Genomic DNA, 25,479 nt, shown 5'->3' with positions numbered 1-25,479 from the left:
CAATAGTGATAATAGAAATTTTAGTAATCAAAGAAACACATACTTATGGCAGTGTCAGCGGTATCTATTCCTATTAGCAGAACTATCACTCCTGGTTTATTTTAGCGTATAATTGTCATTTATTATTCACAATACGATTATAAATCGTGTAGAACGTTTTATTCCGTAGCGGACAATGTGACGATGGCGCACGCGAAGGTGACCGTGAGCGAACGACAGATAACGTCGTCACAAACGAAAAGATGAGCCCCCAATGTAGCCAGTTACCGCTGTCCTATATCGATGCATTTGAATTGAAAGTATATTATTGACGAAAATGTATACCTAGTAATGGTATACATTTTACATACACACTGATTTTCCTTTCAGTTCAACTGGTGAGAAAAGTCGATCATGTTTTTTGGACCAAAACACTGGCTGTTTCCGCTCTGTCGTACGCAGTAAGCTATACATTTTGGAAAAGTATTGAAATGGAAAGCGTGAAGTTCGCCCAATTCACGAATCTGGCTTGAATCCATTATTTCATACCACGTGAACTTGTCAAGGACGTGATCACAAACCTTGTCATCATCAAAACCATCGTATTTCGATCCGAATGGTCCGCTTCATCACTTGGGGGCCTACACCGTTTCCTGTCATGTTAGCTGTGAAAGCAATGGCAAAAACGCATGGCTATTTTTTAGTCACTGTAACCTATTACTTACTGAAAATCATTTCATTACCCTCATATCAGCGTATTACTTTGCAAGTGCTACGCCTTACAGCGCAACGCTAGCGTCACCCGAGCCTCTGGTTGAAACAGTTGAAACCAGGGGTTGCTGATCCAAGTCCGTCCTCTCCCCCAACGATGCATAGACACTACAAAACAATTAGTATGAGTAAAGAAAGTTACCTTTTTAACTGCTGCTCCTCACAGATAGAATCTCGCACTGAACATTTCGTTGATACGAGCTGTTTACGTCTTTGATTATGTTTACACCATCACTCATGATGGCAACGACGGAACGACCATATGGCTTCAAACTAGCTTTTTCTGTTTTATATGTCGTATAGTCACAGGCTTCTGTCTACTGTCAATGTTGCTACAGTATAATTACTTCGTTATAGGAATTGTTGCATTTCTCAAAGCAGCATTTTTGCCCTTCATTACTCTGTCTATGTTTTAACATAGGTTCTTGTGATACGATAACTAGCTCTAGTCCGTTGTTGATGAAGTTTTACACGGTACATAACGCTGCGGGCAGCGGACACACGAAGAGTTACAATTGCGGTTGTAATTATGTATTGCACTCCCTATGAAACCTATGTATACCGCCAAAGACAATTTATCCGCTGTAGACATTTTCTTATGTACAGTCTTCATTTGTCAGTTCATATACTGATCCGGACGGTTTAACAAGTTTCCTGCAAAGTCAAAAAAATATTGTAAATTTTCTTTTTTTCAAAAAACTAGACAGGGAATTCGTCATTAGTCATTTAAGTTACGGAACCGTGCTGGTGTCTCGAGGCCCTTCTATCGTCATCGATATGCTAGACCATCTATAATTGCTATACACTCAGAATAGCGTTTCATTTGATAAAGCTGCCGCTCTATATTGTCTTGTTACCTACAGCCGTTTTATTACCTTGGATTGGGCGGCAGCGGGGGTGGCAGAGGTTGATAGTTCTTCAATTGGCGTCGTCGTTACACTATTGCTTCGTTCATCGGCAGGTGTTGACACAGGTGATGGTGATGGCTCTCGTTCGGCCTTAGGTGCAACAGGCGTCTGCGGCGTTGTTACGTGTTGACTACCTGTGTTCCTTAAGGCTGTTGCCGCCGCTCCACAGACTCGATGGTGTTGTTCCCAATCCTTGTGCTGGCAGAAGGCTCCGCAGTAACGCGCCCAACTACAACCGCTGCATGTTTCGCTAGCGCGTCTCCCACAGTTGAAGCAGTTCTGTACACGGTGATGAGATAGAAAGGGATGAGTTCGTGCATTAGGTGTCCTCAGGAGGGATAAAATAATGAAAGGGCTCGAAACAAGTGCGAAAAAAGTTACAGCCGAACCAATGAATATTTATGAAAATTGGAACACTTTCTTTTAGAAAAAAAAAAATAAGATATCCGTTTTACACTTCCTATTATATAGACAAATATAATTATCTGACCTCTGTGGGTGCTGTGGCATCCGGTAGCAACTGAATGCAATCGACTTTGGCCCTTTCTGCAGCTAACAGCTCCGAGGTCCGTACCTCAGCAGCGGCCAGTGCTCTCTGTAGCTCTAGGACAGCGTGACGCTTAACCTCGGCAACTGCCTCCTCTGTGAGGGGAAAAGATTGGGTGAGTTATTTACTGCTTCGACTATGACCTAAACAAGGCTGCAATATTCCCATTTATTTCTACGCTCATCTACCTGCTTTTTTGCGTACTTCCGACACTCGGCTTTCGAGTTCACCGGCCGGGCTGTTGAAGGACATTGTCATCGAGGCCTGCCCGTACGGGTCGGAATATGGCTCCCTTTGCCGCTTTTTTTCTGAAGCCATTTCGCCACTCCATAGAGGAGCATCCCCAAGAGCAGTAAGAGTAGCCGTAGGTATCAATGTCTGACCTCGCTGAAGAGCGCAAACGGCACGTTTTGTCTTTTCCACCATGCCAACGATGCAATTCAACATCTGAAGCATTGACGCAGTAGTCACCTCATGTTACTTAAAGGTATCCTAGGTCGGTCAGTCTTGTATACGCGTGTTCAAGTCAAGCCTCGGCTGACGGGTCAGTTCTGTTCCGGATTAAGTCCGACGCCTTAGAAACGTTCACTTCAAGTTCCAATCAGCCAGAACGACTGATCTTACAAGATCTCAGGAGCAGAGTCAACACGTCAGCTTTAGCCCTCAAAGCCAAGGTCACGCATGTCAATTAAGCGCAATGCCTTTTTATTGAAAAGATAGAGATCGCTATTAGCAAAAAAGCATGTATTAAGGAGCCCTGCTACTAATGAAAAACGAACATTATATTTTTAATTTCTTGTCAGTTTTTATATGTCTGTTAAAAGCGTTACGCTTCCACTTACATTGTAGATATTCCTAAGAACATCTTCCATTGCTGTGTTGCATCGAAGATCAAATTGACTGGAGAAGTTCGGGAACAGCTGTTCTCTAGTAAGCACCTCATGTCGATCGCTAGCATCGAACGACCTTAAAGAGCCTTGCGTTAGGTACGCACTGCTATATGCTGTGGGCACTCGAATACGTTTGGAGGCTGACGAATCTTCTTTGGAGCGTCTATAAGACGAAAAAGAAACACAAAAGGGGTTCGGTCAGCATCAACTAGCATAATGTGGTATAAAGCAACGGCGTAATGTTAGTTTGGCTCCTACCTTAGTCTGTTAAGGGGGAATTAATTGTTGAATATTTAAAGCTGTTTTTTTTTTTTGGAATATACTCTACTATCTTTACTATTATATGCCATGTTTACCAACAAGTTTGTATATCCCGACGATGAAAATAGGTTGAATCCAGGAATGTATATAATTCAACTCGGCTCCATGAAGCACATTCGTTTGCCAAATGAAGCTTCTGTACTCCATAACAAATCGTTATTAAACCATTATGAGTTGCGACTCCAAGGTGCGAACGCCTACACTTGTACACATAATCGTTCATTCAAAATAACGTTGAAACTATCCAGTGGCGATGAGTTCAGTCAAGCAGTCCTCAAATTCTATATTGTTCCATTAAAGAATGAATTCTCTAAACAGGAATTAGGGCAAACTAGCCCTAACTGATCCTGGTTTGCTTCATATCATGAATGGATATTACTTTTTGAATTTTTCGCCAGAATAACACTTTTTATCGTTATCGTGTAAGCGATCAGCGTGGCATTAGTTTTGATTAGAAGACTTATCTACCTGTGCAAATGGGCAACCTGACCTGAAAGATGTGTTTGCCTTTTTTTGTTTTTTAGATAATTTTTGTTAATTGTTTTCGATGCGACGATTACTTTTATAGGCACCTTTCTGAAGATTAGTAGCCACCTTTCACACGAGCTAGATATAACAGAAGATATTTCATGCACCGTACTTTCTATTCGCATACACATAGTGTTCGCATATATTTGAACAAATCTAGGCGGGTTGTTTGTTTTGGCGGGCATGTGTTCCTACGCTTACGTTATTTTTCAAAGGAAACTAGTTTTTTCAGAATAAAACCACTACATATCACTATAGCGTAGACGTAAGGGACACTGTGTTCGAAAGATGAGCTTCTTTATAAGGAACCTACCGAACTTTATAACAAAATCAAGGGTGGATATTGTACCTAGTCTCGGCGCGGCTTCCGAGGTTTCGGGAACAGACTTCCATAAAATAAAGCGAAGAATTCACTATAAAGATTAAATTGAAGGGACCAGAAGGTTCTTCAGAAAGACGTAGCAAGGTATTTCTGCTTGTACCGAAATGTCTCGAGAGTAAAGAGTCAATTAACAATTAGCTTGACCATTTAGACTGCAGCGCCTAATTTCTGTTAACGTTTTTTATGGTCTTTTGCATTTATTGATCCCTAAGACCCTCGGCTTACTCCTGGCTGCGGATATTTATATTTGGACCTTTTGCGCAAGACTATACGCACCAATGTACTGTTACTTTTGCTCAGTTACTATTAAGAAGTTTCTAGTCAATCTGGAAAAAAATTATTGAGAATCAGCCAGGAGCGGTTTGGGGCCCGATTTGCCCCGAATAAGCACGTTCATAAGTAACTTTTCTATCAACTACCGCGTGAATTTCATACAAATGTCTGTCTTTATTTAGATGCAGTTTATTAACAAGCGGCAACTATTTTTCTTATTTCTTTCCCAACGCCGTGTGTAACAGTACCTACACGACAATCGCACTGGGACTGAGTTTATCTAGTTACTGCTCACTCACTCACATGTCGTATCGGGCTCGCTTTACTCCTATTGTCGCATTATCTTCTTTCGCTTCCGGATGGAATATTTCAAACGGTTCTCCTGCTTGGCAAAGGGGATCGAGAAGAAATGTCTCATTTGCTCGGAGATACTGTTGAGGGTTCTGCTTGACCGCGCGGGCTAGCGCCATCAGTTCTGCTTGCATTAACGGAAGATTAGCCCGAAGGAAAGGTACTACGAATGGTCGCAGGGGGTAGCTGGTGGCCTCCTGAACACGCGCCTGAAACTCTTCCACCGTTATATTACCACCCTGAAAAGAGGTGAGGAAAAAAGGGCGACGGACTGCCGTTAATCCGTGAGACTTGCCGTACAATTGAATGCGCCGAAAAGAGTCTTCTGCTACATCCTTGTGACTCGTTCACTTAATGCATTTTAATCTTAAGCAGACTTGTTAAGTGTGTGCTATAATTAATAACACAGAATAAGCCAGGTAAGATTTGCTAGCATTAAAATCGATTTAGTCTAAGAAATACTGCTTTCTACCCACTAGAGAATGAATCATATGTAGTAGAAAATGGCAATTACTTACAACAAGGGCAAAGATCAGATGATGGACCGAATCACCCACATCCGGCGAGATGTCGTTGCCGAACTGCTGCAGGGTGACCAAGAAACGTTTTACTTTAGCTACTTGGCGAACACCTACGGAAGAGCGATTCGGGTTAGTTGGCGCTGGGGCGGCTGTCCCAGGGCTGGTACCGTCAGCTGATTCTGGCCGTAGTGGGATCGCCTGCGACCCACCTGACACGACACCGCTCGACGAAGTCGCATGAGCCGTTGTAGGTGATGTGCATGCTCGGGGTCGTTCTGTCAATGTGAAAATTTCGGACCTAAACACATTATTGTCATGTGACATTTCAATGGTGCTCGACTGCTTGTGTTCTTCACTAATTTCCCCTCGCGCCAGCGTGATAAAGATGGGAAGATAGAAGCAAACAGGTATCTCAATAATACCTATTCCAATGAATCTTCGTTTGACAAAGGCCAGAGGTACCTTTAATACGATTCACATGATGAGATATTATTTAAACCATTTATATTTTATTATAATTCGTTTGTTTCCGTTATTGATGTTTGTTACCTCATTGTTATTGGCTGAAACCATTCTAAACTTTTATGGGCCAATTTGAATTACTATTTCGAGCTATTCAAATCTAAGATTACTATCAAGCCGGCTTTCTTCTTGGCTTCTCACGTCCAGCAGGTGTCAATATAAAGAAATTGTTGTATTCTATACAATATACCTATACGATAGAAAGAGCTTGTTGTACATCCCTGGATATAATATAACGTCTATATATGACGGACAATTGAGGCTTGAACTCGCTGGAGCAGCCGCAGGCATTTACAGAACGACGAAGTGTTCATGTTTTCTATTGTACTTAACGCAAAATACGAATACGGTGGAAGGTTTTTGTGCTCAGGTTATCTAATTGCTATGTACGTTCATGTGTCTTGGCGTGAATAGTCTCTGATGCTTACTCGGATTTTGATTAGTGATCAGGGATAAAACACCCGAGTATTGCTGATTAATTTATGTTGATATTCTTCGAAACAACCGTAATTTTTTTGTTCAATTCGATTCCGAAAACGATTTCTAAACACTATCAAGGTGCCGCAGTAAAATTTCCTTTGACACCTCCCTGATCAAGCTGCTAGAAAGCTTATCAGGACATATGGATGTGTTCTCCTGTCGTATCGGAACTTTCCTTAAATTGGTCAACATTGCCCTTATTACAGCTACGTCTGTGCGTCAAACCCTACTTGCTATATCTAGGATTAAATAGTGTATTATTTTTTTGTGTTTCTATCATAGAATATGGATCTGAAATGGGTTAACATTACTAGCTGATCCATTCGACCATTTTTATCAATTGTTGCATGAAAAATAACATCTCCGTGTAGTCCTATCATTGATTACCTATTCAATCAGGCTGCAGGTGTGGCCATCTTTGAGAATTCTATCGGCTAATCGATTCAGTAGAATGCCAGAGGCATTTGATCATTGCATTCATTATCATCCTGATCTTCGTTCACGTTTCTGCTCTGTGTTTTTGAATATTTTACCCATACAGACCTTCACATCTGACGTATTTATCGTTTTTTCTTGGAACAAGAGCCTGTTGTAACTGCTGAAATATCCTTGTTCTGATGGTCGAATGGAGTATCATTTGTACGGATCTATTGTAGTAAATTCCTCTCGGTGTATACCTTGCCACAGATTCTATATATACACACACACACTAGGGAGTTTAACGATATTACTCGTTAAAAATTTTATTTTGAAGGAATAAAGCTATCACCACTGTATTTGTGTAACGGTTTCAATTTGAAATTCGTATAATTTTGTGATGTACTCAAGCTAGACCATACGAGGTAAAAATTTCTTGATTTCTATTAGGATTATTTGAGGTTAGGTTCAGTTAATTAATAAATAAGCAAACATGTTACCGCTGTTATTGTCACACGAACTGGCTTAATTGTCTCACTATGATCAGTTCACCATCGAAGATACTTGTATGTAGCGGTATAAAGCTGAAGACAATATAGAGGTAGCTGACAATTCTTCTATTTATAATGATGAAGGAAGAATGTACCTATTTGTTTTTTAACAGCTTTCAATGAATTCTAAATTTTTGCGTTTAGTTGCAGTAATATATTTACCTCTCTAAGGTAATACTGGTTCAATATGTATGCATAATAACGGTATAATAGTAATTATTACTTTCCATTTATATAGTTTTTGTTATTGGGCCAATGGTATTAAGGATACGATCATTATGTGACAACGGCTTCTCTAAGATTTGCCATATTCCCGGTCACAATGAGTGACACCGTCTCCTGCGGGCAAATTGCGAGCATTTTCAAAAAAGCCCGCCTAAATAAGCTTGTTAAACACTGCACGGTTTCGTAGCTGACGGATCGAGTCGAGAATGCGTACGTCATTCGAGGGGCTGGAATCAGCAACTCCTGCTAGAGGCCCCTGTTGCTGATTAAGTCTCTGCTATTACAATGCAGAGAAGATTATGCGAATTCTAGTGGCACACTTGAGCAGTGGTTGAGCTACACGTAGAATTCTCTCTAAAAGAATTACTAACAAATCGTTGAAGGCATTGAAGAAGAACGCATTGGGCCTGCAACCTCCTTTTTTGTATAGTATAGTATGTACTATTTAGGCTTGGTTCTGTTGACAAAAGAGGCTACGTCGTAGGTCAAAGCTGTATCATATTCTACATTCACTAAATATTAAGGATAGCAGATCGAGTGGTAATCCTATTCTTAGGCACTGTGTTAACACAGCAAAAGGGAATACCAGTTCAATAATCGCAGGTCTAAGGCTTTCTTACTATTTCATGCAAAGGCCTTCCGTATGCGTCTGGGACAAAACCACACGAGAAGACAGTCGTAGTTCTACGTGAAGATTCAGTAATCTTTTCGTTAATTGTCTGACTCATGCTTCTCCTCGGTTTACATCCGTCTTCAGGCTCCTGAGCAGATTTTAGGAACTCAAGCCAAGTTTTTCGTTTTTTTTTTTTTTGGCAAGCAGTAAGCCCCTCATACTAAATACAATTAACCGAATTAAAAGTCCAAGCCCCAAATAAGCTGTAACTACATTTTGTTGCTATTTCTTCAGTCTAGCAAGTAGAACTTTATGTAAATCTAACCAGAGCAAATAGTTTGCATCTATCATGAATCGTTTGAATGTTTGTGTTAATAAATAATTGCAATATATTCGCAGCTGGATCTCCCTGCTCATGGGCGAACACATGAACCCCCGCTCATGGGGTTTTATCTTTGAGTGTCATGTATGCCACTGTTCATAAGACTATGGCCTTAATGGCGCATCCGTAAAAGAAAAAAATACCGAACTCCAATAAAATGACTGCGGTACATAAAAGGAAAGGATTATGGGTTTAAAATTGCTGAAATATCCGCGAGGTGAATATTTAAACAACTCTTATAGCTACAGATCGATTTGTAATAAGCGTGTGATAAAATTTAAGAACTTCGTCTCATAAAAGTCGATTTACGTTACTAGAACTTAAAATAAAAGGATTCAATAAAATTGAAAGCTAACAGGCAGCCGTCAAGTTAGTTTTGTTTAAAACACATTAGCTATTTAACAAACGAAGGGTCACAGCACGCTATCTAGTTATAAGACCCCAATTTTTTTTGTGCTTTTATAATTACGTTAATTTATAATAAGGCAATTTTGGCAGGTCACTTGTGGTCTGACGTATGGTCTTTGCAACTTGATATAGCCATTGTAGTGTATAACTAGGTAGCAAGCCAATGATTAGGTAAATTTAGCCGAAATGCAGCGAGAATTCTAAACACACTCTACACTTATCCTAGGAAAATTCTTCTGCTTAGAGAAGGGTCTAATTTTTAACTTTAAAAAGGGTAAAACTTTAATATATTGTTCCATAAATATTTTAATGCACTAGAAATAAGTTTTATACCCTATACGCAATGTATTGTTGCATATTTATTAAGAATCCATTGGATACTTCGTTTTTTTAAGTACACTACACGAGTTCGAGGGTGTATGAATGACAATAGCACATGCTCAGACATTGACAAATTACATTTATTGTTGCCGGTATTAGTCCACTCTATATTTGTGGTCTCTTTTTTTTCTCACAGCACATGTGTATTGTGGGTGTTGCACGCGTATACCTATATATGTTGCATGTTACAGTGTATATGGAGTTTGTGTCCGCTTGTTAGAGTCCGTGCGTGCGTGCATGCGTGGGTGTGCGTGCCTTCTTCTACCGACGACCAATCGTAGGTGCTCCATTTTTTCTGCCATTTTTTGGTATATCTCAATCTCCTTTCTCTCGCTCAGTCCTGCCTTTTTCCTTTTCATCTTGGCACTACCTTCCCCTTTCGGCCCCACCCCTCTCTCTGCATCGTTTACCTCTCCCGCCGTTGTGTCTAATATAGAATAGTATGGTAATGTTTACTGATGTTACCTTTGATGGGGACGTTTCTTGGGGGTGTCTTGTTTCGAGGAAGCAGAGTCCTTGGCGAGGTCGGAGGCGAAGAGCCGGTGGTAGTGGCCCCAACCTCAGCGCTGCTTTGCGGTTGCCCTGTTGTTGTAGTGGCAGCGGCTACGGCGGCAGCTGTGTGATCCTCCGACGTGGGTGCAAACGACGGTAGATTACTACAGCTGCCTTGTTCCCTACTAAGGTTTTCCCGTTGTTCGCCATCTCCGTCACTCGTTGTCGTGCTTCCTTCGGCCGCCGCCGGGGGGCGCTGTACCGCCCTGAGGGGTTCCGGAGGGCTCCGTTGATTGTAGTGGGTGAGGTGATGGTGCTGGTGGTTGTATTCGGGTGAGACCAGTCCCTTAGCAGCTGCGGCTGCCGACGCCAGCTCTGCAAGCCAACACAGCACAGCACAGCAGACTAGCAGATCCACAGCAGAAGACTAGCAGTAGTCCTGGCTCGCTAGTCTTCTTAGACACACGCTTATATTAGACTGAGATTCAGAGACAGGTTCACTCAGAGCATAGCGGAACCGAAACAACGAAGAAAGAAGGAAGAACGAACGATCGAGGTTTTCTCGGGTTAAAGACGGCGGCAGTGGTGGACGAGTCGTCGCGTGTGGGGCGCTCTGTTCGGCGAAGGCAAGTGCTCGTACCGTAAATGCACAACGTGCGGGGCTGCATTGTAAACGGGGGAAGGTGATAGGCAATGTATATAGTTGTACGCGACAACCTACGCTCCAGGCCCACCGACAGACCAATAAACCACCCTCTCTGGAGCAGGCAGGCCGTTCTTCGCACCACCCAACGAACCAGTTTGCCTTGTTGCCTAGCTGCCTGGTCGTCTGTGTTCCTGCTACTAGTAAACCTACCCAGCACCACTGGCTGGCCGTCGACTACGTGTGCTTACCAAGCCGACGGCTTGCTGTTTGAGCTAAGGCAAAGCTTTGGCAAGCTAGCAGCTCAGGCCAACGGCTCTCGACCGCCCAAGCGGTCCGATCGGCCTGCCCAACACATTCAGCTGTTCCGCAGCTGAGGGAACGCAGCTGACACTCGTACCAGCTGTTCCGATATTAAATTCTATACTGGGCTGTTCACTAGGCTCAACCTGGTCGCAAGTAGCAGGCTCCAGCTGGTGCTCAGGGTGGTTAGAGATACGGATACAGTGAGTGGGGTTTGGCCGTAGATCGTGGCTTAGGCACAGGAGTGTATGGAGTACGGAACAGGCTGTACACGACACCGGGCACTAGGGGGAGCTCTGTACACAAGAGCAATGAGGTGGGGAAAAGCAAACGGGGGCGCACGGGGAGAGCGGGCGGATAAACGGACACCGTGGATGCCATATAGGTCCCCCGTTGCCAGTACCATCATTACCAGCAGTAGCAGCACTACCGTTTCTGCAGACGCCCGTCAACGAGTGCACCAACTGACCCAACCCAGGCAAGTAAGTTAACGACACTCAGCAGGCAACCGAACTGGCAGACAAACAGCTAGCGACCAATCAACCAAACGCGCAAGCGGCGATAGCCGCAGCAGCGGCAACGACGACGACGATGATGTAGCCCGCTGCCTTATCGAGGCCCATACATGACGTTTGTACGGGAAGCCAATCGGGCTACGAGCACACGGCTACTGCCACGACGATAGAAGTAAACTAGAAAAGAAATGACGATACCTAAGGACGTTCGATCTTCCTTCCAATCTTCATGTAACGTACGAGTAAACTGCGCGCTGTGTATGCTACATCTCGATTAAGACATTGCCGTGAGAGCAGATTTAGCTTAACAGTCGAAAAGGTGTAAAAAAGAGCGATAGATCCCAGCAATGAATCGTTCCAATGTAATTCATTGGTGCTGTGCCGTTTGAACAGTTCGAATGAAAGGCAACAGCAATTCAAAGCGATAAAAGGATGACGCTGAAAGCTGCTATCCTTTAATATTTATCCTTGACAATAAATGTGTCATGGTAGGTGACAAGAATGAGATATAATTATTGCAGTTTACGTAGACTGGCTGGGCTACAATAAGTGCTCGAATAGTGGGTCACTGTCCATTGAAGTTCTTATTTTAAGTTTGAACCATGGCAAACGTTTGTTTCCCCTTCCAAAGCAGCTCAGGAGATCTTTGGCTAAAAACTTTTTGGCATGTAAACCAATACTCTAAAAGTCACTAAAGACAAAGTCCATTACGAAACAAGGCAAAACATGTTACGTTCTTCTACTACAAGATCTTGTAGTTGAGGATTGATCTACAAGATAATTTAACTATTGTAGAATATTTCTTTTCCTTCATATTTTTATATCTGATAGTATAGACATCCAGTGTAGACCAAAACTAAGTTGAACTATTTGTATCAGTTGGATATCGTTTTGGCCCATCTTTCTAGCCAAGGTTCGTTAGGAGCTTTTTCTTGTTGATGTTTTTCGATAGAGTTATCTATTGAAGGATATGGTTTATATCTATTTTAGTATTTTTGACAAAAACACAAACTCTGACATAGGGTAGATACAAACCTATATAATGTACTTTGATCTCTTTTGCGATTTCCTAGGAATCAGACAATAGACATTTTTATAAGAAGGAGCAGTTCTACGTACAGAATTATCATATCCTTCATTATTATTATTATTACAATGAAGCGGTGCTTCACTACCAATAGCGAAGGCCTTCGGAAATCAGAGAGCAACCTTCATCTACCCGAAAACGGCAACAAATGTTTGTTTCTTTATTCTAATGAAAATGCTAGCGGTGTCAGGTCGGAACCCAATATCTTTCCTAGCCCATTTAACAGCCAATGCGCTAAAATTAACACCCATTGCCAAATCTGAGAATTTTAATTTGACAGCATCTTGTTTATTATACTGCTGAGTCTCAATTCGTACGGTCACTATATTGTATAACAAGCGTGACTGTATAAAAGAACAAATAAAATTGTATAATAAAATGTTAACATAACAAAGTCAATTTAGAATAAAGTTCATTTGATTTAATTAATTAATTTTTTTAAGATATATAAGTTTTGCTGTTAAATGACTTATCCCGTGAAGCACATGTCCTTTAAAAGGCCAAGCTTGTTTCAATGTATATTATATTATTTTTGTATACTTATTATATTATATTAGACCAGACAGAATACATTGTTTCTTTGAATTTGTTGTTTTAAAAACATCAGGGCCGACGCTTTTTTTTTATTTTAAATAATGGGACACTGAGACGACAAAGCAATTAGTACACTGAGGCATCTCCCTGTTTGATGCGTTTGATCAATGGTGTCTGTTTAATGCATCAGCCTTCCCATACTTCTTTCATTATTCACTTACATACATTTATAAAATCGTCTTCATCGCTACACAGATGATTGTAGCTTCATATTGACAGGCAATGGGGGGTGACGTGTAAAAGATGTCCTGTCCAAGCAGATGGTAATACAATGAATTGATCAAGTCAGATGAGCCTGACATTGTCCGACAATTGTTATTTCCATTGTTTAGATAGATAAACAATTAGATATGAGGTCGCATCATTGATTTTTTCGCATGATCGATATCATAAAATAGCTATTTACTTATGGTCAAAGGGTGACCTAACTTAAAAAATGCTGAAAAAATTTCCGAAGCCTAACATCACACATGTTACCAATGTAATATAATGATAAAAAAAATAATCTGAGACATGGTTTAGTGAAAGGTTGAACACGGCCTCGTAACCGAATGATAATGAAAAGCGTGGCCGTATAAGGCTCAATTTACTCCCCAGATTTTTTTTAATCATGATATAATACACGCGCGACAGTGGTAAGCTTGCATAGATATTTGCAAGCTTAATATTTTGGCCAATTGCAAAGCGATTCCTACAAGCAATTAAGTTTTGACTTCAGAAGTTTGTTTTGGACGTCAGTACAATATGAAGTTAATGCATTTCTAAGTTTTGCTAATTCTGTAAACCCTGTCAGAAGTAGTCGGAAAGTCAACGATTTGTTGGGTACCCAGAACTTTTAAACACGTAATTAATGTGTGGGTTAACCTTCGGCGTATACCAGAACAACACACTGTTGCCACCATGTTATGTGAAATTTACACATATGTAAACTCTACGCCTCTGTATGCCTGTCCATAAACGTATGAGCCTATGCGTACACGTGCGTGCTCATATAAAACGCGTCCCTTGGTAACGGTATGGCGTCGCAGTTGGTGGTTCCTTTTAAAAGCGAATCATTACGAAGGCGAAACGGTGGAGAAGCGGACCAAGGAGGTAGTAGTCGGCCTGATGAAAGTTGAGCTGGATAAGTAAGAGACGCAAGGAGGGAGCGGCCTGCCAAGCTCAGCGGGGCAGGTGGCGCCTGGCTTGCTGGCAAGGCTTGAGACGAACGGTGGCACTTATACCATCTGCTCTGCGTACCAACAGCTGCTTCCACTCACACACACATGCACACCAACTTCAAAACTTCAACAACCCGGCTGGCGGCAACAACAGCAGCTGGCTATTGCTTGCTAGCGAGTCGCGCCGACGGGTTATAGGGAGTGGGGGTCGCTGCGTTGGGCCAATTTTAGGGTTGCTGCGTTCGGGGGCAAGCTGAAGGCGAACCAAGGTCCGTTTCGTGAGAACGCACGCTGCATTGCTCTCACCATGTCCCCTCGTTTGTCCCGTTCGGTGCTTCGTCCTGACCCGAACGCACTCCCACATGTCGTACCTTCTTTTACCACTTCTGTAGCCTTTACGATGGATAGATCTAATGTAATGGAACGAGCGCTCTAATTCGATGTTAATTTAGGGGAAAACGTTTCTATCAAGGATTGTTTTTGTGTTTACCATCGCTCAGATTTTATGGTGGCTGGTGTGCAGCAAACTAAAAGAACAGCACGACAAATCGAGGGTCTTAAGGTTTTCGTGTCTAACATACGAGCTAAGCATAAACGGGTGTCCGTTCAAATCAAGCGATGCGTCAAATAAGTAGAGTGTACATACGTTACGAGTTATTAGCGTAATTTTCATTGGCGTAGCAGCCATTTCAACATATTAAATCTCACTTATATAGGGGTCAAATGCCTACAGATAATCCCTCCTCTACAGAATACACACAGATATACTAGAGTGGCAGCCAGGAGATCCACCTAAAAACTAAGAAATTTATGTTTGATAGAAACTCAAACCACCGTACATCTATCAACTTATAGCTTTCGAAGTTCGGACTGCGTGGCGAGTCTTACGGCAAGCCCTCCTATAGGAGTATGTGAGGTCACTATACAGCCGAGGGAGTTTTGTCGGAAACACTATTTTCACAGGTTTTGAAAAAGGACAGCAGTAGTTCTGTTCTACATTTGCCTTCTGGTAGGATCTATAGTAGGAGTTCTATATCTTGTTATTATGACCATGTGTTATGTAAAAAGACGTTTGCCAACAAAAATAGTAAAAAAAAAAAAGCGTTTTGTTTGTTTTGGCAGGAGGCAAAATGACAGCTACCGGTTTAAAACCTTCGATGTGATCGTATATAAACACTTCCATTTTAAGGGAATATGCAATAGCTTTCGTTCTAACACTTAAGTCACGCAAATGAGTAATAAAAGTATAATGCACATGTCCTTTGTAATCAATGTACAGGGTACTTAAAAATTCAGTCGAGCTAACTGCAAGTAACTTACAGCGGTAATTAGTAAAACTAGAACCAATTTTATCACTCCGATGACTTGCAGATAACTGTGTATTTGCACGGCAAAGGGGACAAAAGCATATTTACCCTTTTAGTAAAAATGACTATCGAGAAGATGGTTAATTAATATTTGCAGAAGAAATCAGAAAGACAGTAAAAGATGACAGTAAAAGAGATTATTTCGTATGCCACAAAGTGATTTTTTTTAAATTGAACGTTTCAGTACGTTAGTATCGTGAAACTGACGATGATTAGGTAACTTCTGTGCTAACTTAATCATAAGCGTCGAAAGCAACCTGAGTTTCCTCGTTTACGACTGCGGGAAAAATTCGGCTTGATATTTTGTTCGAACGATACGTATGAATCATATGGCTGCTCATAATTCGTACAAAGCCCTTGAGCTCAAAGTTCAGGGAATGGTTGCCCTACCACGGGTCATCTGCCCTCGTCACATCATAAAATATATATACAAGGTGTATGTACACGCGGTGTATGTAATTATAACTTCTGTTCTCATTTATATAAAATGATTGTTTGAACAGCAAGGAAAGTCTAAAACGTGTATGGTTTCCTTAGCTCGCAGATGCTCAAAATTATTCTCGTTCTGATCAATGCAGTGCTGACTTTGGTAGGCTATTGATTCATAACTTTATCTAGGATTTTAAATTGTCCAGTGTCATCGATTTTCTTCCATGGGCATTATCTTTATAGTAGTCTAGGGAAGTTCCTCATTCAACTCATTTGTTTGGAAGATTCTCATCAAGATATGCTCTTACATCACCATCTGTCATTATCATCATCTGTCGTGTCTTTTGGCGTCTTTACCGAAATTCTTACGAACGCGTAGTAAAGCAGATTTTAGCGGTAACTGGTACCAGTCACCAATTAAAACTAAAACTACTTACTTTTATTATTACTTTTTCTGTTAAAAGGGTATGGCGTATTTATTTTTACAACCATTTTGTAGTTATACGGAACGTGGTGTCCAAGTCCGGATTTTTTTCCTTATACTTTGTCTTTGAGACTGTAACTAAGGAAAAAAATATCTTAACGATTTTTTTTCCATTTATTATAGATGGAATTTCTGATGATTATGATTATTTATCATAATTATCATTGACTGTAATTGAGGCTTCAATTTGTGACCTAATAATATACCTAACCGATCATCTTCGAAATATCCTTTCTTGAATCTGCGAGTCAATTTTTAGTAGTAATTGCGCTTCAAGCAACATTAGCAGACGTAAACTCCTTAAAGAATCGCTGAAATACGCTATACGCAAGATTTTGTTGAGTCCAATTTTGGGCTGATAGCAGGCCAAAGCTCCAAAAAATATAAGGCCTTCAAATATAAACCCTATTGGAAAACTTCCAGTTTGCCTCACGAAAATTTCCCTGATGTTTTTCGCAAGCAGCATGACACTCGGCAATAATGAATGTCCTTAGACAATAAAGGGATTTCGTCGTCTCGTAGGTGGTCCGCATAGCCAAGAGATTGATTAATAGTGGACCTTTGTTTAAGTTCTGGAGACGACGCGGTGCTTTTTCATCACAACGAACTTGCTGTTTTAGTCTCGAAGGCCTTGAGTTTTTTTTTGGTACACAAAAGTAGCAGATGAGCGTATGCCCGCTAGAGCAAATAACCGGCCAAAGGTTATTCGCAGTGAAAGGCCACACCGTATATGTACAGATTGTCCCCGAAAGATGTACACATTTTGATTTAATTGAACCTTTATTTTTTTAAAGGTATAGCCACTGTACCGTTAAAAGCCAGCCTACTAGTGACTAGAGAGTACTAGAGTGACCAACCTACTATAGCTAAAAACAGTGCGTCGTTTCCGGAATTTGAGCCAAGACATATATATATATATATATACTGTATATAAGACATACAGACTCTTTTCGTGTCGGACAAGTTTTGAATTTTACTGGGGGCACTAGAGCTTGAATTTTTTTTTGTTCGAAATCAACTGGCTTTATTATCGGCAGCTTTCATGCAACTTCTTAAAAGTCCGAGGAAACCTTCATGAGGCGAACCGGAAAATTTTTAGTGAGGTTTACAGAGGTAGGAAACTGAAAAATCTATATTTTGATACACCTAATTTTTTTCGATACAAATATTAGCGGTCGTTTTAAATAGGAGAATATTGACTGCGAATCGAATTTTCTTTGTAAATTTTAGTGTTTCTGGGACTTTTGAGCCTTTGAGTCGGCTTAAGGCCCTGCATTCTTGGAACTTCTATTTAGATACAGTCTAGAAAACATAGCATTAAAAATTCTCAATTTAGGCGCAATGGCAAAGAATATATATATTCTTTTTCACTGAATATATGATAGATGTCTATTCCACGTAATCCACCGAAGTCAGTTCCAAAATTCCCGTTAAGTGAGCGATAAAAATCTGCTAACTCTTTTGTCGGTTTAAGGAAACCTCAGCGATGATCCGGATTCGAAAACCAGGAGCAGACGAATTTCGTTTCAAGCTAGACGCCAGCCATCTGAAGCAATGCTCAGCGGCGGTACCGGACATAAGACTCTGAACTTTATTGATTACGCCAACACATATAGATAATATGCGACTAGCACGCGCCGTCATGGTCTCACCTACATGTCAAATGTTTAAGATAAACCCTAGTTACTCATTTTTTTGGGTATTTAAGTTCGACCATATTTCAGCTATCATGTCGTTTTGCCAAAGGAAGTTGACATTCTTGCAGCTTTGTTGAACTACATTTAAGTGGGGCCAACTGGAATACAGTACTTGTATACCAAATCTACGGGGTCAATTTGTCGACTACAGCGAGCCGCATATGTGCCAATAAAAGGATATTTATACTAATAATCTAGACATTAAGATAGACAACTGATGTAGAAGAATAACGGAAATACATAGTCTCAAAAGCCGCCCATACACCGATTCCATGGATCTAGAAAGATTTCAACTTACAGCGTCTCCGTGTAGCAGATACGATACTGTTTAGTACTTTCGTATCTGTCGAAAGAAACTTTTGCTACTCCTTAATATCATATTATATTTACTTTGGCCCAGTATGATGGACTGAATCGCGCGGTAGCTAGATTTTTTACCGTCGTCGTAAGGATATATCAGACATACTTTGAATTTAAGAACCATCGTCTGACAAACGATTAAACCCTTGAATACCCTGATTCATTTATATAGCCGGTCACAATCGAATAAAAAAGATTATTCGATTTTCTCTAGGGTGCTTGAGGTATAACTGTCAGTGCAGCTTTCTCGATGTCAATTGCCCAACTCTTCCAGAAAAAGGCGCAGATACGCTCAGAGCTTTTGGCATCTGTTTGTCCGTGCCGAAACTTAACGCGTCAGCAAGTAAAGCATCGCGCCTCAACCACGTGACCCCTTAGTAGGTAGTGGCACTGGCGATTGATCGGCATCTACGGCCTTTTTTGGCCAAAACGAATCGTAATGCTCAGCATAACTATTGTAGCATATCAATTATACAATATTATTTTACCGCTTGAGTTTTACTTGCGTCTTTCCAAAGTAGTGAGAATTGCCTATCAGTTACAAGAAAGTAGCTCTTTAGAAATCGGTAAATTAATCATCCGTCTGCCAGAGCTGAGTGTCTGTGTGTATCAACAACGCAAAAGTATCTACTTACCGGCCCACGATTTGAGTATCCTGAAGTATTGAAGGTTAGCAGCTGACGTGGACGATGAGCCTTTCGGAAGTTCGCTCGAGATCATTCTAACACGTGCACCTCTATATCAAGAGCAAGTCCATTGGTAGCACGACGAAAAGCCAAGGTACACTTTGTAGGAACTAGAATCGATTCACTTACGAGAACAAGTCCAAAGGATAGGATTATTATATATATATATGTATGTATAGAATAAGCGCGCGACCGAGGAGAGCGGTTCGAAAAAAGTGCCTGAATGAGGGAGCTCAAGCTCTAGTCTCGCTTCCAGCCACTATCGAACACAGCCAGGACGCGAGTGCACTTCGTTGATAAGCCCTACTCAGTTTCGAGGCTATTGTAGGGAAAGGGACCCTCAGCTGATCCCTTTCCCTTGAACCCTCTCTCATGTGGGGAGAACAACACTCTGCAGCAAACTAGAAAGCCACAGATATAGGCACCACCCCCCTGGACCATGCTAGGTGCTTTTTTCGGATAGAACAGGGCTAGCGGATGGATAGAAAGCTTCGATTGAAGTCACTGTTGCAATGTGCGCACTCAGGCGTCATCAGGAATCAAGAACGGCGGCATTATCCAACATTCGAAAAGGTTCAATGCTAAACAATATCAGAACTGCTCCCAAGAGCCACTAGCCAGAACATTAAACTGAGGCTGTTGGGAGTATATGTATACCTTAATAAATTTTACGTCGTATTGTATCTAACTGTGTAACTAACTGGTCAGTTAATAATTGATGCTCCAAACGTATCCATTTCCATAATTTTTTTCGTACCCTCGTCCGCAAATACAGCCAGGCAAAATTGCGTTCGTGATTCATTTGTTGATCATGTACCATTGGAAGACGACGCTGTTAGGCGCAGCTGCTTAAGATGCGGAAACTTCGTTGCTTATTTCTGGCAGCTTCCGGTTAGTTCCTACAGAGGTATCTCAAAATATTTTCCCGTGTCCTACCGACTCCCTACAGTGCCCTGTGATATTATATGGCGTGTACAAATACCCTTGCGATAACTACAGGGATCTTTGAACGCCTTGCGATTTTTCCTAGAGGTCACCAATAACCTAAAGTGTTCCATTCGTTTAACCCCCACCTGTACTTCTCAAAATTTTCCAGAGCTTACTAATTATCTGCATGAGCTATTGTAACCTTTTAGATTCTCTATACGTACGCGGTTTCTAGTTTTCTTTTTTCATTTTTCTTTATGGGTTTTGTCGAACACTGCCTTCTTATAAGTTAGTCAGTTTTGTATCTGATCATCGATGGTAGTTAAAGCTGTTTCGAAGGCCAAAAAACTGTAATATTGGTTCAGTTCTAAAGACATTCAATAAATATACAGTCGAAACGTTTCTCTGCAACGTGAAGTTTCTCATCGCTGATTCCTTTATGATGTAAGAATTGGCCGCTGGGATCATTTTAGGCTCGGGACTACTCGGGCATTGCTTAGATCAGGAGACACAGATTCATTCCATCACTTTGCAGAACTTCTTGTTATCAGAACTTTAATATTGTTACTATACGTGTCTTGCATCCCGTGTAACGGTAAATTAAAGCAGTCAAATTATTTGAGTATATCTCTAAGCAGTTTCTATTAGTTTCTTGCATTTACTTGAAAATGTTTATGCTTGAAAGGGAACTATACTGGTATTTAATACGCTCTACTTTTAAAACAATGGCTTACCAAGTACTAGACCCCTTACTTGAGTACAACTGGCAGATTATTTCGTGCCGTGCTATAGGTCTGTAAAATATCAACGTATGCACTATAGACGACATACAAAGCGCACACGTCCATATACGATAAACCTTCGTTATTTTTAACACACATATAAACTCTAACAGGCACTGTTACTTATGTCGATAGGAGCAGAACAAGCGTGTCTAATATTTATAAATTCACACAGTTTTTAACCTGGTAGTAGAATTCCTGCAAACGCCACTTGAAAATCTATGTTCTAGCTTCTTTACTAATGTAACCATGACACGGTTCTATATATATATATATATATATATATATATATATACAAAAGAGATTGTTTCGGAGCGCTTCGAAATGAACAGAGCAAATCTGGCGATTACCTCGTCATTAGGTCTGAGTGAAAAGGGTTCCAGTTTGCTTAACGTATTAACGTTACTTTAAGCGAGCAGCCGCAGCCCTCGTTTTAAGTTTAACTATTCGGCCACGTTCCATTCAAACAGTCACGGGAAAGGCTGAAGTTATGATTGGTTCGTTATGGTTGTATCAGCAATACAAATGATCACTTATACGTATGTTGTTGCTATGACCTTTGTCAAATAAACACAATTCTAGATTTGACCCAATTCTTTTTAATATTTCGAAGATAACTAATCTTCTTTTCGATAGTAAAGGAAGAATCCAAAAATTGATCGTCAAAGCAGCTTTGACTGTACTACTTACACTGAATCAAAACCTATTTGCATGCCAAACAAGATAAAAAAAAGTTAATCGTACTTTTAGTTAGTTATCTCCTTTTTCTGACCAATTCTTTCATTAATTTTTTTCCTAGGTCCTTTATCAATTGAACGATATCTATCATCGGTGGCTAATTTAAACAGTACTTGGTTTCACCTTCTTAGTCGATCCTTCCCGAGCATCTTTTTTCAACAACCAGTTCTCTCTCTATCTCTCGATTTCTATCTATCTATCTATCCGCTAGTTTAGTCATTTCTGGGCTGCGGTCGCGCTATCGGTCGCCCGTGGAAGTTGTAGTGCCGTTGTCCTAACCGACCGCATGCAGCCACTACCGCTTTGCTGCCTGGCCGCATGTAGATGGATGCAGCTGGTCGAGACGACGATGACGTCGTTGTTATTGTTGGTGGTGGCGCAGAGATGGCACAGCCGTTGCTTCGGGGCAGACGAGTCCTCGCAGTCGCCTCTGGCTGGAGCGAAGACTAGAAGGGCAACGTTGGGGGTTGCGGGGCAAGGAAATGGGTTCGTCGAAAGAATGAGCCTTTCGGTTTATGTTACTTGGAAGGCAGGGGTAGGATTGTTGAGGGATAATGGAGGCAAAGAATGGGGGCCATGTTGCGGGTGCGGGCAGGTGCAGTAGCTCAGGTGGGTTCGCAGCTGGTGAGCGGGCGTCACCTTCCCAAAAAGAACGCCTTCTTCTCCTTCCCATAGTCGTCTTCTTCGTCCGCCATTCGTCTGCCGTCTGGATATATCTGGTCGCGTTCCCAGGCAATTTTAGGCAAGAGCGCTGCTAGCGGTGATAACGGCAAACGCAGCAGCCGCAGCAACAGTAGTAGGGGCTATAGCGGCGCCGCTGGCATCAGCAATGGCTGGCGCACGGCCGCTGGACGCCCTTCTGTGCCTCTCATCGTTGTCGTCATCCGCCGGTGGTAATCATTGGCAGCAGGGGTGGTAGCGGGTGCATGCTCAGGTTTGTTGCTACCCACTTCTTGCTGTGGCACAACCATACCACTACGACTACAACCATAATCCAACCAACGACGGTGCTCCTGCCTCCGCCACCGCTGCTACGAGGGTGGGCTGGCTGACACTGTGAGAATTCCGACAGCGGGTAGCGCGACTACCCCAGCCGCAGCAATCAGCCGTCTTTCGAGCCGGCTAACTCCGAGTGAGGTGCTTTACCTCGTTCACTAGCTGCTGTTGCTGTCGCTGCCGTTGTTCGGCACAGAGCGTTTCGCGTGGGAAAAAACGGGACGCGAAAACCGCCGCTGTATCCTTATGGCACACGTCCACTTGGAACGTCGACGGCATGGGAAAGGAGACGATGTGGTCATGAACCGGACAACGCCACGAGAACCTTGAGTAGAGCGTGGGGCATTTCCGACACCAACCGATGGCCGAGTACGACCGTATGGGAAGAAGATCGAGATTGTACCCGACGAAAACAGACAACCTGGACCGTTCGCCGACGAGAAATTAAAAGGTGGCACCACAGCCATAGCTGCCAAGGTCACCTTCGTACAGCGCTATCACTTAGAAACACTTTATATGCAACCCTTTTCAAAAAGGGAGAGCCATATATCATATATGATTAGGCTGGGCTGAGCAATTGGCACAGTAGTTCTTATCTCAGCTAAATAGCGTTTATTTCCAGCGAATAATCTACACCCGATATTTAAAATAATAGTTAGAAATGAATGGACAGATAAGAAGAGATAGGCACGAAGCACTGATTTAAACCAGGAAGATTTTTTTTTACTAGTAACGCAAATTTTATTTTTAGGCAAAGGAAGTGCCAATATGTCGATGGTATCGATAGGGTCGACCTTAGTTGCAACAAGTTATACAAGAGGTCAAAATTTGCCAGTGGAATACGAACCTGTAATAATAGAAGCTCACAATGAGTACACAGAAACATCCCCTATGCAATTTCTAAGAAGAACTGAGGATACCAGTTACCACTAGAAACGTACCAGTTAACACTAGAAAAATCCAATTCACGCTTCGTTTACTTCATTATAGTGACTATGTCGCTCCAACAACTTCTCTTCTTTTCACAAATAACACTATCCGACCATACTAATGCAGGTATTTTTCTAAGAGCGTATCGGTTCGTGGTCCTTGTGGTTTCCGTCGCTCTCTGTCATCGTTAGTGCCTCAGTGGTTTGTCGACTTGGCATTGTTAAATAAGTAAGGCAAAGGCTAGCTTAACCTAAGTATTAGCCTATTATATGACCTATGTGTACTAGCTAGGCACTATGATGTCAAACTGAACGCGTTGATAAGAATTGTTTATGTTATTGTATTAATAACTAAGTGATTAAGAGCATTGAACTAAGTTTGGGTTCCATTCGGTATCATCATTGTCCGAGTTGTTACTATCAGCTCAGTAGCTTCCAGTGAATTTACAATATTATACGGATCATCGTGGTCACTGTGATCAAATTTACCAAATGGATCGTGCCATCTAGTTTTTTTTTTATTTATTACGCTGACAAAGCTAACCCACAGCAAGAGCGAATCGACAGGGTATACGGTGAAGACTTGAAGAAGATGTAATACTTGGAAACTGTATATGACGATATAAAACACTGCATTACCTGAGTGAAATCATTGAAGGCAACTTCTCCTATTTTATGTTGCCGGATAGCAAATGTTCCGCATCGTATCATGGATTTTCGGAAAAAGACGTACCTTATAGCGTAGGTTTCTGCCACGTTTTTCTCTCTTCGCGCTATCAGCCAAGTATAGTAAGTCAAACGTAAAGAGCGTATTAATGGCGCATTTTTAGGGAGACATCTTTGAACTACGACCAGCTGCGTATCGTTGCGTACAATTGCAATCGTCAATAGACTTTAATAACCTGACCCCAAAAAAAATAGATAAATTCACTCTGGCTGATTTTTAAAAAAAAATGGCAAACTTGATTGTTTACCATTTAATTATACTAACCAAACTAATGATTGAGTTAATAGAAAAACAAGCGTTTACTCTAATCATATCGAGTCGATGAAAATCCTTATTGTAGAGAACATGGATATTTTTAGTTATTTATTTATATACTAGATTAAAAAAGTTCTTGCGCTCTTTGGACTTCCTAGAAAACGGTATATTTTTTTTTTTTTTTATTTCTGTGACATTAGGTTTTCGTTATAAACACCCAATCATCTTCACGATCCTTAACTGTTTGTGAATAAATCTACTAATTGTTTCCTACCGCGAATGTTCAGGCTTGCCATTTAAGTTTTTGCCAGATTTTAAGGCCCCAGTTCCACTATTAGATGTGCAGTCCCTAATTTCATCTATCAGTAAACGGAAAAAATGAGAATCCGTCAACGTAAGGTTCGGACAAGATCCAACATGCAGGACGCAACAAAATCCCCTATTCAAAATGCAAGAGCGCAGCTTTGACGTTGTTTGGCTTGCGTGGCCCGCATTGTCATAACCAGGATGCCCTGATTTCGTTTCTTGGATAGCTTGGTTGACTTGATGCACTATACGTTTGATAGGAAGCTATTCTCGGTGAATGAGGCCCTCGTAGGCTCTCCAAACACAAAGTAAAACCTTTCTTGGGTGAGGATTTGATCGAACTTCTCCCCTAAAGCACCCACTTCGATTTCTGGTTCATGTTTACGTACAGACACTACTTCGCAATACTGGTAACAATTCTATACAAAAATGAGTTGTTGTAGACGCATGGCGTTTTATACCGAGCGAGACAATGAAGTGCATTCTTGAATCGTAACTCGTTCTGGTATTCAGGAAGTTCATGAAATAGTTTCACTGTAAACCCAGTAGATA

General features: G+C 41.4%; 1 protein-coding gene and 1 long non-coding RNA gene across 3 annotated transcripts; one reads left to right on the top strand and one right to left on the bottom strand.

Moving 5' to 3' along the window:
* Nucleotides 1-95: 95 nt before the first annotated feature.
* LOC111253256 (protein CBFA2T1-like) lies at nt 96-19,356 on the bottom strand. 2 transcript variants are annotated; one of them, XR_002674541.2, is made up of 10 exons: nt 19,217-19,356; nt 9,916-10,317; nt 5,469-5,746; nt 4,903-5,189; nt 3,048-3,258; nt 2,394-2,652; nt 2,149-2,300; nt 1,626-1,937; nt 893-1,404; nt 96-644 (listed from the first exon to the last, which is right to left on the bottom strand). XR_002674541.2 is itself a non-coding variant. In XM_022812402.2 (9 exons), exons 1-9 carry the CDS (start codon nt 19,299-19,301, stop codon nt 1,393-1,395), a joined length of 1,998 nt encoding a protein of 665 aa, XP_022668137.1. In that variant the 5' UTR covers nt 19,302-19,356; the 3' UTR covers nt 96-1,392. The 2 variants fall into 2 exon arrangements, 1 of the variants encoding a protein (XP_022668137.1); XM_022812402.2 differs by having other exon boundaries at nt 96-1,404.
* Nucleotides 5,723-19,950, top strand: LOC147755123 (uncharacterized). The gene is made up of 2 exons (XR_015329596.1): nt 5,723-5,878; nt 17,999-19,950. It is a non-coding gene; the product is annotated as an uncharacterized LOC147755123 (long non-coding RNA).
* Nucleotides 19,951-25,479: the final 5,529 nt, after the last annotated feature.

This window comes from Varroa destructor, unplaced genomic scaffold (genome assembly GCF_002443255.2).
Source record: "Varroa destructor unplaced genomic scaffold, Vdes_3.0 BEIS01000006.1, whole genome shotgun sequence".
NCBI lineage: Eukaryota > Metazoa > Arthropoda > Arachnida > Mesostigmata > Varroidae > Varroa > Varroa destructor.
The sequence above is the reverse complement of the archived record's forward strand: the minus strand, read 5'-3'. Positions and strand labels throughout refer to the sequence as shown.